Source organism: Bufo bufo, chromosome 9 (genome assembly GCF_905171765.1).
Source record: "Bufo bufo chromosome 9, aBufBuf1.1, whole genome shotgun sequence".
Taxonomy (NCBI): Eukaryota; Metazoa; Chordata; class Amphibia; order Anura; family Bufonidae; genus Bufo; species Bufo bufo.
In genome coordinates this window covers 216,633,754-216,648,728 of record NC_053397.1, presented here as the reverse complement: position 1 = coordinate 216,648,728, position 14,975 = coordinate 216,633,754, and the positions used below count along the sequence as shown (strand labels likewise).

Sequence of the window (14,975 nt, the reverse complement as noted above, 5' to 3'; positions counted from 1 at the left end):
TCGGCCCTTGTGAAAGAGTCTTAATATCTTTACATTCTTAAAAGGGTTGTCCGGGTTCAGAGCTGACCTCGAACATTTTGCCTTCTTCCCCCTCTCAGCCCCTCTGACATGAGCATCGGAGCATTTCATGTTCTGATGCTCTCCCTTGCCCTGCTCTGTATCGCGCAGGGCAAGGGCTGTTTTGTTTATATTTTTACACTGCTAGGCGGAGGCTTCCACCTAGCAGTGTTCCCAGTGATGGCACTGGTGGGTGGGCTTTAGCTGTTTTACAGGCTAAGACAGTGGTAAAGACCACCCATTAGTGCTGGTGATGTCACGGGGCTCACTGCTAGGCTGAAGCCTCCGCCTAGCTTAGCCATGGAGAGCCCGATACGTCACCGGATCTCCAGAAGCAGCCCTTGCTAAGTAGGGATAGAAGGGGATATTTACGGGTTCATCTCTGAACCCAGAAAACCCCTTTAAAGAGGACCTTTCACTTGTGAGTCTATGTGAACTAAGTATGCTGCCATGGAGAGCGGCGCCCGGGGATCTCACTGCACTTACTATTATCCCCGGGCGCCGCTCTGTTCTCCCGTTATGCCCTCCGGTACCTTTGCTTAGTAGGCGGGTCTTCCCTTGTCCTGTGGGCGTCTCCTTCTCCTAGGCCAGTGGTCGGCAAGCCGCGGCTCGCGAGCCACATGCGGCTCTTTACACACTTTAATGCGGCTCTTCTGCAGGGCTCCAGATGCCATTAGCGACTAGACCCGCCGCCGCAGCTCTGCTCAATACAGCGGCGGGCACAGGAGATGATCGTTCTCAGCAGCGCAGGAGGAGTCTCTCCCTCCCCCCTGTGCTGCTGCTGTCCCCGCCGCTGCCAATAAGAAGAGGCAGGAGGAGGAGGGGAGGGGCTGTGGCCACTGCGCCACCAATGAAGAAAACTGACCTGTTAATACAAATACAGGAGGCGGGTGCCGGAATCAAATAGCCGGCACCCGACCTCTGTGACAGGGAGCTGCGATCCGCTGCAGTTGAGTTAACCCTTCAGGTGCGGTACCTGAGGGGTTAACTGCCGCTGATCGCAGCTCCCTGTCACAAAGGTCGGGTGCCGGCTATTTGATTCCGGCACCCGCCTCCTGTATTTGTATAAGAAACGTTGGTGGCACAGTGCCCCCCCCCCCCAGTATAATAAACGTTGGTGGCACAGTGCCCCCCCCCCCCAGTATAATAAACGTTGGTGGCACAGTGCGCCACCCCCCCCCCCAGTATAATAAACGTTGGTGGCACAGTGCGCCCCCCCCCCCCCCCAGTATAATAAACGTTGGTGGCACAGTGCGCCCCCCCTCCCCCAGTATAATAAACGTTGGTGGCACAGTGGGAAGTGCCAATGAGGGTTAAAAATAATAAAAGAAAATTAACTCACCTCCTCCAGTTGATCAGGTAGCTGCCGGTCTCCTGTTCTTACTTCTTTCTAGTTTCTTCAGGACCTGTGGTGACGTCACTGAGCTCATCACATGGCCCATTACCATGGTGATGGATCATGTGATGAGCACAGTGATGTCACCACAGGTCCTGCGTCCTGAAGAAACTAGAAAGAAGTAAGAACAGGAGACGATCAATTGGAGGAGGTGAGTTAATTATTTTTTTATTTTTTAACCCTCATTGGCACTGCCCACTGCGCCACCAATGTTTATTATATTGAGGGGGGGCGCACTGCGCCACCAATGTTTATTATATTGGGGTGATGGGGGGGGCGCACTGCGCCACCAATGTTTATTATACTGGGGTGTTGGGGGGGCGCACTGCGCCACCAATGTTTATTATATTGGGGTGATGGGGGGGGCGCACTGCGCCACCAATGTTTATTATACTGGGGTGATGGGGGGGGCGCACTGCGCCACCAATGTTTATTATATTGAGGGGGGGCGCACTGCGCCACCAATGTTTATTATATTGGGGTGATGGGGGGGCGCACTGCGCCACCAATGTTTATTATATTGAGGGGGGGCGCACTGCGCCACCAATGTTTATTATATTGGGGTGATGGGGGGGGGCGCACTGCGCCACCAATGTTTATTATATTGAGGGGGGCGCACTGCACCACCAATGTTTATTATATTGGGGTGATGGGGGGGCGCACTGCGCCACCAATGTTTATTATATTGACCTTGTACTAAGCATTCTGTATTCAGAATGCTATTATTTTCCCTTATAACCATGTTATAAGGGAAAATAATACAGTGAATAGACTTTCATCCTAGGAACCATGCGTGAAAATCGCACTTGCTTGCGATTTTCACACAGCCCCATTAACTTCTATGGGGCCTGCGTTGCGCGAAAAACGCACAACAGAGCATGCTGCGATTTTCACGCAACGCACAAGTGATGTGTGAAAATCACCGCTCATGTGCACAGCCCCATAGAAGTGAATGGGTCCGGATTTAGTGCGGGTGCATTCCGGTATTTTGAATGCCGGATCCAGCACTAATACATTCCTATGGGGAAAAATGCCGGAGCCGGCATTCAGGCAAATCTTCATTTTTTTTCGCCGGAGATAAAACCGTAGCATGCTACGGTTTTATCTTTTGCCTGATCAGTCAAAATGACTGAACTGAAGACATCCTGATGCATCCTGAACGGATTACTCTCCATTCAGAATGCATGGGGATAAAACTGATCAGTTATTTTCCGGTATAGAGCCCCTGTGACGGAACTCAGTGCCGGAAATGAAAAACGCTAATGTGAAAGTACTTTAAAATATTAAGTTTAAATCCCCCCTTTCCCAATTTTACATATAAAATATATAAACAATAAATAAATAAACATATTACATAGCCTTTTTAGTCACCTTGTCACCCCAAAAAATAGCATAGGACTGTTCTATTATGGGCCGAATGTTTCATAAAATGCGAAATGCACACAGCTTTTTTTGTTGTTTTTTTTTTTTTGCACGGTATTGAGTATCACAATACTTTTTTATGGTGACGAAAGCGAATCAAAATTTTGGTTTCAAAACAACCCTACGCCGATCTGATCGGCGTAGCGTTGTCACGATACCAAAATTTTGATTCAGTTTCGATTTGGCAACTAAAAATTTGATTTGGCTCCTAAATTTTTCAGTTCAGGAGCCAATGGCTACTTGGAATTTTTTTTTAGTCTGGAGCACTGTTCTGTGTGCCCGGCGCCCGCTCCCCTCCCTCCTCTCGGGGGCGGCAGCCTGCGGCTGTCCTGCCTACATGTGTGCCGTGCGGCGCTCAGGCCAAAGGAGGCGTCACTGACTGTCAGTGGGGCCGCGGCGGAGGGAGGCGAGGAGGCGGAGCTGCTCTGTCTGCTATGACCTGTAAAAGCTGCCCCTCCAGGCTGGCAGCAGAAGAACACAGTCACAGAGTAACACTGAGGCACGACTTGTTGGAACTTGGCCGACCCTGCTGGACTCTAGTCTGGACTCTGGAGAAGACACCTTAAGGCAGAGCCAGCTGAGATTGGAGCCAGGACCAGACCGACCCCACTCCAGCCAGACCCCAGTGATATATCAGGTACCGACTTCAACATTGTCCCTCATCATGTCACCCCCCCGATGGTGCAGACTCCAACATTGTCCCCCATTAGGGAGCATAATGGATGGGGGCTGACGGCTGTCATGGGGGGCATGATGGCTGACATGGGAGTAATGATGGATGGGTGCTGACGGCTGACATGGGCATGATGGATGGGGTGCTGACGGCTGACATGGGCATGATGGATGGGGTGCTGACATGGGGGGCTGACGGCTGACATAAGGTCATGATGGCTGACATGGGGGGCATGATGGATGGGGGCTGACGGCTGACATGGACATGATGGATGGAGTGCTGACATGGGGGGCTGATGGCTGACGGCTGACATGGGGTGCTGACGGCTGACATAGGGGCATGACGGCTGACATGGGGGGCATGATGGATGGGGGCTGACAGCTGACATGGGCATGATGGATGGGGTGCTGACGGCTGACATGGGGGGCATGATGGCTGACATGGGGGGCTGATGGCTGACATGGGGGGTAATGATGGATGGGGGCTGACATGGGCATGATGGGGTGCTGATGGCTGACATGGGCATGATAGATGGGGTGCTGACGGCTGACATGGGCATGATGGATGGGGTGCTGACATTGGGTGCTGACGGCTGACATAAGGTCATGATGGCTGACATGGGGGGCATGATGGATGGGGGCTGACGGCTGACATGGACATGATGGATGGAGTGCTGACATGGGGGGCTGATGGCTGACGGCTGACATGGGGTGCTGACGGCTGACATAGGGGCATGACGGCTGACATGGGGGGCATGATGGATGGGGGCTGACAGCTGACATGGGCATGATGGATGGGGTGCTGACGGCTGACATGGGGGGCATGATGGCTGACATGGGGGGCTGATGGCTGACATGGGGGGTAATGATGGATGGGGGCTGACATGGGCATGATGGGGTGCTGACGGCTGACATGGGCATGATGGATGGGGTGCTGACGGCTGACATGGGCATGATGGATGGGGTGCTGACGGCTGACATGGGCATGATGGATGGGGTGCTGACGGCTGACATGGGCATGATAGATGGGGTGCTGACATGGGGGGTTGACGGCTGACATAGGGGCATGACGGCTGACATGGGGGCATGATGGATGGGGGCTGACATGGGCATGATGGATGGGGTGCTGACTGCTGATATAGGGGGCTGATCTGAGGTATGATTAACATTGGGGGTCTGATTGGTGGTCTGACCTGAGGTATAATGGAAAATATTGTTTCTGATTATACTCCTCTAAAACCTATGTGCATCTTATAGGGCGAAAAGTACAGTCCTCAAACCAGATCGAAGATATCAGGACCACACAGAGGAGAAGCCAGCTGCTGCAGACAGAACCAGGACCAGGTGAGCTGCGGGCGGGGCGGTGGGAGAAGGGGGTCACCGAGATGTAGCTTCGCTTGTGTTGCCAAAAAATCCTTGCACAGGCTCTGGTCACGTCCACGTGACAGGGCCGGTGCAAAGAGTCCCACAGTACCCGACCTATGTGGATACTTGCATGCACAATATTCTCAATAAAAACTTATTGAAACTAAAAACAGTGTACCATCCTATGTATTTTCGGTTTTAAAAATGTGGCTCTCAAAATAAATTTCAATCGTGGTTTTGGCGAGATTTGGCTCAGTTGAAAAAAAAGGTTGCCCACCACTGTCCTAGGCTGTAGCGCTGGCCAATTGCAGCGCACAGCTCACAGCCTGGGAGAAAAAAACCTCCCAGGCTGTGAGCTGTGCGCTGCGATTGGCCAGCGCTGCAGCCTAGGAGAAGGAGACGCCCACAAGACAAGGGAAGACCCGCCTACTATAACTTAAGGAGCAAAGGTACCAGAGCCTATAACGGGAGAACGGAGCGGCGCCCGGGGATAATAGTAAGTGCAGTGAGATCCCCGGGCGCCGCTCTCCATGGCAGCATACTCAGTTCACATAGTTTATACAAGTGAAAGGTCCTCTTTAAGTGGAAGCAACAACAAATGTCCAAAGAAAGGCGCTTTTCTCAGAGATTATTTCCGTCTCTATCACTCAGGCTATATGGTATTGCAATGTCTTGTTGCTGCTTACAGTAGGGAGATCACTCTTGCCAAGGGCCGAAAAGGCCTCAGCAAAGGTGTTAGCTGGTTGACAGAACCATCCCCTAAAGTTATCTAGTCTAATCAGCCTTCATGAGAATATGTTATCTTGATGAGCATTAGAGAAGTCCTTCAGCCGTGGTCTTCTGTCACATTGATGCCAATCCTGTTAAGCCATTCCATATGTTAACTGGAGAGTTGAATGTCCACCAATATGGCTTCTTTACAGCATCTCCAGTCGTTCTTTATTAACATGTTGTTTTGTTCTTCCCTGTTAGTGGTCTTCTTCGCTATTCTTGCTGTCTAGATGTAGTAGAGTGGATTTTTGATTTTTTTTTTAAGTATATGTTCACCATTTTACAGTTTTTACATATGGAATAAATTTACATAAAAAGTTGAGTTACTTTGTAAGTACATGACATTACTTATCCTGTACTGATCCTGAGTAACATCCTGTATTATACTCCAGAGCTGCACTCACTATTCTGCTGGTGCAGTCACTGTGTACATACATTACATTACTTATCCTGTACCGATCCTGAGTAACATCCTATATTATACTCCAGAGCTGCACTCACTATTCTGCTGGTGGAGTCACTGTGTACATACATTACATTACTTATCCTGTACTGATCCTGAGTTATATCCTGTATTATACTCCAGAGCTGCACTCACTATTCTGCTGGTGGAGTCACTGTGTACATACATTACATTACTTATCCTGTACTGATCCTGAGTTACATCCTATATTATACTCCAGAGCTGCACTCACTATTCTGCTGGTGCAGTCACTGAGTACATACATTACTTATCCTGTACCGATCCTGAGTTACATCCTGTATTATACTCCAGAGCTGCACTCTTTATTCTGCTGGTGGAGTCACTGTGTACATACATTACTTATCCTGTACTGATCCTGAGTTACATCCTGTATTATACCCCAGAGCTGCACTCACTGTTCTGCTGATGAAGGCACTGTGCACATGCATTGCTCATCTTGTACTGATCCTGAGTTACATCCTGTAATATTCACCAAAACTACATTTATAACTCTTTTTAGCTAAAATACCTCCGCATCCCTTTCTGTTTCAGTGTCTGCACATGGGTATTTGCCTCCTGGAAAATGTAGCACTTACACCAGTCAATGTAGGAAAAGACTGCCCTCCTGCGTTACAGCTAAGCTGTCAGTGGTGTATCTGTCAACAGGCTTGTTGACTGTTTCCAGTGACAACCAGCAACATTGTGAATGCAGGTCTGTAATATAATGCAGGCTGTAACTCAGGACCTGTAAATACGTTAAATGACTTGTCTTGTACTAAGTTGCTCAACATTTTATGTACGTTACATGTATGTATAAACTGTGTAAATGTGATGATACATTAGGATGTAATGTACAGTCTGTATAAAGTTCAGCACCGCTTCCTTTTTTCTCTCTCCTCATGTGATTGTTAATAGTACGTAACCGCTTTATTGCATGGCTTGGCTTTTATTCTGTGTTTTTACTTATCCCTCGTTCTTTTGATCATGATATCAGAAGGCGATGCATTTGCTGACAAACGGCCCCCGTTTGACAGACGAGAGACGCCTGCAGGTACTGTACTATAGCGAGGGTGACTGCTTTCCGGAGGTCGTAGTATGTGTGCCATGTTCAGTAGTAGAGACCATCTCTAGGATGTGCGACTCCTCCAATGTTACTCAATTACAGGCCTCAATATTGTGACCGGGAAGGATGGAGAGGTATCATTAGGGATAGTGAATCATGGAGCACACAGTAAAATTCCTTTAATTTGGCATATTATAGTCGGATATTTCCAGCAGTCTGGAGTATGTCATGTAATCCAGAGCCAAACACTAATGCAACAGTGGCGACGAATGATTCATTTCATCGGGCTACATGGCCTTCCTAGAGGATCTTTTCACTTCCGACACAAGCTGTTTTTCTTTTTTCATCCATTTTTATGGCGTTTATAACAAGCATTTTTACTGGAGTTTTTGTTATATTGTCTCACGCATTTGTTTCTGGAAGAGAAGCCTATGGAGAAAGTACCACACCCAAAGCATGCTGCATCTGTCAGCAGATTGTACCTATGACCCTGGCTGACCTGTTACATGTGCACCTGGCAGCTGAAGGCATCTGTGTTGGTCCCATGTTCATATGTGCCCGCAGTACTGAGAAAAATGATGTTATGCGCTATGCAAATGAGCCTCTAGGAGCAACGGGGGCGTTGTCATTACACCTGGAGGCTCTGCTCTCTCTGCAACTGTCACGCCCACTACACTTTGATGGGGCCAGGTAGTGTAAACGTCATCACACCTGGTTCTTTCAATAAAAGTGCAGAGGACGCAGCGGTTGCAGAGAGAGGAGAGCCTCTAGGTGTAACGGTAACGCCCCTGTTGCTCCTAGAGGCTCATTTTCATATATTAAAACTGAAGTGCAGGCAAATATGAACATGGGACCAACATGGATGCCTTCAGCTGCAAAGAGCACATGGAACAGGTCAGCCGGTGTCATAGGTACAAATCTTTAAAAGATCTGAGCCTTTAATATCACTGATGATAAATAGCAGACTAATCATATGCTTATAATAGACTAATAATACACATATTTTAACTCATTGATAATATACATATATAATAGCAAGCTAACCGTAGACTGATAATACTAGTAGACTGATATCAGTAATAATAATAGATAATTGACTGACAGATGCCCTTTATAACTTTAAAGTATCATCTGAGCTAATAAAAGAAAAGGTTGAAAACGCTACAAAATGCTGTGTGTGAATCCTCTCTAATGAAGGAATCTTACTGCTGATCCCCTGATCCCTCTCACCGAAACAGCAAAGAGAAATACACAGATTGTGAAGCATAATCTCATGCTTGCCACCAACCGGACTTTAGGTTTCTATACACATTAGATAAATGTCAGTCGACCGACCCGATTACAGGGGTGTTTTGACTCTACCCCAACAGCAGATGTCAGGGGAAGAAGGATCAGGCAGTTGGATTTCAACATACCCATCCGTTTCTTCTCAAGGAGGATAAGCTGCCGTCGGAGATGTCTGTCGGCGGCCTATTTCCTATTGAGAACATATGCATGCTCAGCCAAGCCCAGCATGCATGTGTATGGGGGTGTGCCAACAGATGTCTATGGCCACGTTTTGGTAGCCATAGGTGCTCAAGTAGATGATCTCAGTAAATAGTCGTCTGTGCGGTGAGAAATTCGGAACCTGTCACCATGAATTTGCAGTAGTTCTTAGAGTTTTAGGGAAAAGATTCCATATAAATAGTATTTTATGCATTGAACCCCCTGCTCTTTCTATGTTTTGGAGTGATGTGGGTGACTGACAGCAATCTCTATACATAGTCACATAGGGGAAGCTGTCCATCACTAAGTAGGACCACCCACATGACTCTGAAGACCAGCATGAGTACTCTACGTTCTTGTATCCTGCACAGTCCAGTGAAGAAGAAAAAAGTATTTCTTATTTTATTTTTTTAGTTTTTTTTTATACAATGGAACTCTATGGTGAACAGATATATGGCATGGCATCAATATAATTATTTTTATTTGCATTTCTGCAGTCGTCCACTGGTCTGGAATATGTGATAACCCTCCACCTGTCTTGCATATGCCAGATTAAAGGATTTTTTGCTTTCTATGTGAAAACAGAAGTAATTAGACATTACACTATCAGATCACATCAGAATAATCGCTCTATTGATCTTTGTCTTCATACAGCCGGGAGCCTGACTCATTGCCGCAGGTTCACCAGCTCAACAGTAGGATATTGTTCATTGCATGACGGTTTCCCAGTTGCTTTACAGGAAGTCACTTATTTTAATGAAGAGCTGTTGCATACCTGCCGACAGGGATGTCATTTTGTCCTCTTACCTTGAAATGGCACGTTTGCCCACTTACCGCTTACAAAGAATCACACCCCTTTCAAGTCAAACAGTAACGATACTAGGACCTTGTGAGGCTGTGTGTAAAAAAAAAAAAAAAAAGAAAAAGAAAATTTGGTTTGATTATGTGGCACTGAACATAAAAATGTAATAACTTTTTTTTCTATTGCTGTTTTCCCTATTGAATTCAATTCAAATATTATTATTATTATTGGAGCATTTTGGTGGTTGCAGTACCAATTACAACCTGTGGTGGTGCTACATGCAATGATCAAAGTAGATATATTAAAAGGAACATTTTCTCATTTATGTTGGAGGCCACGTGAGGACCCTCTCTCGCAAATTCCGTATTATTTGACGAGAAAAATAGTGCTGTATACTGCAGTTCTTCCCGTCAAGGTGACAGAAACCCAACTGACCCATTACATGTAAATGGGCTTTGTCAGGGGCCACTGGTGTCTGTCATAGGACGGCTCCAGTGTGAACAGATCCTAAGACGTACAGGACATGAAATCCAAGGTATACAAGATTATTTTTCCCTCCAGACATGTAGCACAGGTGGCTTGCAGAACCATTCCCCTACCCATTATTGTAGTATTATCCTGCTCTGACTTTTATGTCCTTCTCTCTCCTCTCCCAAAACCTGTTCCGACCCGCTTCCAATCCTCTCCACACAGAGAATGAACAGCCTTCCCTCATTTGGTTTGACCGAGGAAAATTTTATTTGACTTTTGAAGGTAAGTAGTACATATAGCATACAAACCAATCTGCCCCACCTTTCCTCCCTCCCACCCACCCACTTGCCCTGGCAGTTTCCGCCTGCATAGTGTAGATGCTGTCTGGCTGAGCCTACGCTGCTGATGGGGCTGAAAGCGGCTTCGCAATCACAGCACATGGACTACTTTGGCTACCCCGCTAAAGTCAAAGTTCACATTGCTGCTACACTCTCCCTATCCCATACAACATCCGTTCTGCATGTCTAATTGGTCATCTCTCAGCTCCATCCGAAATGCTATGACTGCTCCTTAGAAGGGCCTGTGATGATCTGGTCAGTCTCGGAGAAAATGCACATAAACTCTGCTCAATTTAATAAAAAAGAAGAGCGCCAGTAAGTTGGATTACAACCCCTATGGCGACTGAAAGACCTTCTATGGGGTTTGTCACCCAGTCTACTACCCTGTCTACTAAATGGTTAAAAGATCTATGAAAAATGTCAGGGAATAAAACCTATGTCGGATTCTCTTTCCTTTTGGTTGCTTTTCAGAATGTTTATCTGACCACACAGTGGGAAGCCGTTCTGGATTCATTCCCAGCATTTAAAAGCTGTATCTGCCTTTGCAACGTATTTGTGAAATGAAGCAAAAATAAGCAAGTTTGCAAATATTCTTGATTAAAAGTTTCCTGCAATTTTGTATCTGCAGCTCTTATGCAGATCTATTTATTGCCATGGTAACAGACTACAAACAAACCCTGAGTAGTCTGATTCTAAAGTCATACTCCATTCCATCTGTAACCTACGTCTTGGCAAAATCTATGTTAGGGCACATTCACATCAACGCTGTTATTTCCATTGTTCTGCACTGTTATAGGAGCAGAACAACGAAACTAACAGGAGTGCTGCTGAGTTAGCCACGTAATTGACAGGACCCCATTGAATATAATGGGGTCAGTTTGATTTCTGCATGCAGAACTTTTTTTGACCAACTCTGTGATGGAGCCTCCAACGTAGGTGTGAACATGCCTCTATTAAGAAGTAGGGACAGATGATCTAGACGTATCAAACTACACAGGGTTTGTTTGTAGTCTGTTACCACAGAAATGCATAGGTCTGCGGGTGTAGACACAGAGTTATAGGAAACTGTCCTCCGGATAGGTCATCAAAATCAGATCGATGGGGGTCAGACACCTGGCACCCCCTCCGATCAGCTGTTTGAAGAGAAGACAGCTCTCATATGAGCACAGCCTTCTCTTCAAACAGCTGATCGGCGGGGGTGCCAGGTGTCTGTCCGTCCCGTCCAGCAGAAAGAACTGCCAATCATTATTGGGTGGGCAGGGAGAGCAGAAGATTGTGAATATCTATGGCTCTTCTCAGGCATCCATTATAATGCTGGTTCTCTGTCACTACTCTATACGGCCTTCAGCGAGGATAGCATAAAGTTGATGACTGGTTTCCTTTTAACTGTTCATTTCCGCATGGAATACCAGTCATTTTTCTTAAGAATGAAACAACAGATCACTTATTGAAAGGTATAATTTCTTTCAGCTACAGAGTATTTTGCCTGGTTTATCATTAAATTTTCAGGTGAATTTTACTTCCTGTAAAATAAAAGAAATTACAGACTGAGAAAGGTTAAACGTACAAGTCTGTCTTGTAAATAAGTGACCACTTCCATTTTAAGGAAAAAAATGTGCAAACAAAAAGATATTTGTGAAAAATCGAAGATGTTCCATTAAACTGACATTGTATGATGGTAAATACTCTTCCCTAGAAATAAAACAGTCTTACTGTATATGACAGAAAACATATCCTAAGAAATTTACTTTTACCTAAGACTACTTTCACACCTGCGTTCGGTGCGGATCCTTCTTGTATCTGTTCAGAACGGATCCGTTTACATTATTCTTTCAAAAAAAAGTAGGTCAAAACTGATCCGTCCTGACTTACATTGAAAGTCAATGGGGGACGGATCCGTTTTCAATTGCACCATATTGTGTCAGTGAAAACGGATCCGTCCCCATTGGCTCCGCATCGTCAGGCAGACACCAAAACACTGCAAGCTGCGTTTTGGTGTCCGCCTCCAGAGTGGAATAGAAGCGCAACGGAGCCAAACTGATGCATTCTGAACGGATCCTTATCCATTCAGAATGCATTGAGGCTGAACTGATCCGTTTTGGGCCGTTTGTGAGAGCCCTAAAACGGATCTCACAAGCGGACCCAGAAACGCCAGTGTGAAAGTAGCCTAATCTGAAAAAAGTAAAGTTATGCCAAAAAATTAGAAAATAAGAAAGGGCTGGTTAGGAAAACGAGAGGGGACAGATCATACTTTCATAATACTTCCCCCTATGTACAGGAATATAACTACTATTGTACTGTCACCTATGTATAAGAATTAAACTACTATAATACTGCTCCTATGTACAAGAATTTAACTACTATAATACTGCTCCTATGTACAAGAATATAACTACTATAATACTGCTCCTCTGTACAAGAATATAACTACTATAATACTGCTCCTATATACAAGAATATAACTACTATAATACTGCTCCTATGTACAAGAATATAACTACTATAATACTGCTCCTATGTACAAGAATGTAACTACTATAATACTGCTCCTATGTACAAGAATATAACTACTATAATACTGCTCCTATGTACAAGAATATAACTACTATAATACTGCTCCTCTGTACAAGAATATAACTACTATAATACTGCTCCTATATACAAGAATATAACTACTATAATACTGCTCCTATGTACAAGAATATAACTACTATAATACTGCTCCTATGTACAAGAATATAACTACTATAATACTGCCTCCTATGTACAAGAATATAACTACTATAATACTGCTCCTATGTACAAGAATATAACTACTATAATACTGCCTCCTATGTACAAGAATATCACTGCTATAATACTGCTCCTATGTACAAGAATATAACTACTATAATACTGCTCCTATGTACAAGAATATAACTACTATAATACTGCCTCCTATGTTCAAGAATATAACTACTATAATACTGCTCCTATGTACAAGAATATAACCACTATAATACTGTTCCTATGTACAAGAATATAACTACTATAATACTGCCTACTATGTACAAGAATATAACTACTATAATACTGCCTCCTATGTACAAGAATATAACTACTATAATACTGCTCCTATGTACAAGAATATAACTACTATAATACTGTTTCTATGTACAAGAATATAACTACAATAATACTGCCTCCTATGTACAAGAATATAACTACTATAATACTGCTCCTATGTACAAGAATATAACTACTATAATACTGCCTCCTATGTACAAGAATATCACTGCTATAATACTGCTCCTATGTACAAGAATATAACTACTATAATACTGCTCCTATGTACAAGAATATAACTACTATAATACTGCCTCCTATGTACAAGAATATAACTACTATAATACTGCTCCTATGTACAAGAATATAACCACTATAATACTGTTCCTATGTACAAGAATATAACTACTATAATACTGCCTACTATGTACAAGAATATAACTACTATAATACTGCCTCCTATGTACAAGAATATAACTACTATAATACTGCTCCTATGTACAAGAATATAACTACTATAATACTGTTTCTATGTACAAGAATATAACTACAATAATACTGCTCCTATGTACAAGAATATAACTACTATAATACTGCCTCCTATGTACAAGAATATAACTACTATAATACTGCTCCTATGTACAAGAATATAACTACTATAATACTGCCCCTATGTACAAGAATATAACTACTATAATACTGCCTCCTATGTACAAGAATATAACTACTATAATACTGCCTGCTATGTACAAGAATATAACTGCTATAATACTGCCCCTATGTACAAAAATATAACTACTATAATACTGCCTCCTATGTACAAGAATATAACTACTATAATACTGCTCCTATGTACAAGAATATAACTACTATAATACTGCCTCCTATGTACTAGAATATAACTACTATAATACTGCTCCTATGTACAGGAATATAACTACTATAATACTGCTCCTATGTACAAGAATATAACTACTATAATACTGTTCCTATGTACAAGAATATAACTACTATAATACTGCTCCTATGTACAAGAATATAACTACTATAATACTGCTCCTATGTACAAGAATATAACTACTATAATACTGCCTCCTATGTACAAGAGTATAACTACTATAATACTGCTCCTACGTACAAGAATATAACTACTATAATACTGCTCCATGTACAAGAATATAACTACTATAATACTGCCTCCTACTGTTCTGTAAATGTTTCCTGAATTGTCCTCTAATAATTTCGGCCTTCACAGACCTCATTTCTAAAGATTCGCAATCCAGCATCTCAGGAATGCTGGGAATCATTTTGGACCCCATGTTCCGGCTTAAAGGAGAAATCCTCCTAAAACCTGCATGGACATCACATGAATGTTGGAATGCAATAGTCCATGGAAGCCATAGCTTGCCAGTAAATAACAGTGGACTCCACCATGTGACAGGCTGCACTCTCATAACATAAAATAAAAAAATAAAAAAACAATGTATATATCCTTACATAGTAAAATGACATATCAATTGTTGTGTCTGTGTGCTCACCAAAGCTGTGGCCAGGGATGACACACTTAGCTACGTGATTTACACTGGTAAGGACCAAGCCTTTCTTAGCATGCATTATGCATCCCC

The 14,975-nt window shown here is 43.9% G+C and overlaps 1 protein-coding gene across 1 annotated transcript in view; it reads left to right on the top strand.

The window, feature by feature from the left end:
- Window positions 1-14,975, top strand: part of SGIP1 (SH3GL interacting endocytic adaptor 1) — a 104,181-nt gene that overhangs the window by 63,400 nt on the left and 25,806 nt on the right. The window contains exons 17-18 of the mRNA XM_040407521.1: window positions 7,141-7,197; window positions 10,190-10,249. Coding sequence (XP_040263455.1) covers window positions 7,141-7,197; window positions 10,190-10,249 — 117 coding nt within the window. The remainder of the gene's footprint in view (window positions 1-7,140; window positions 7,198-10,189; window positions 10,250-14,975) is intronic.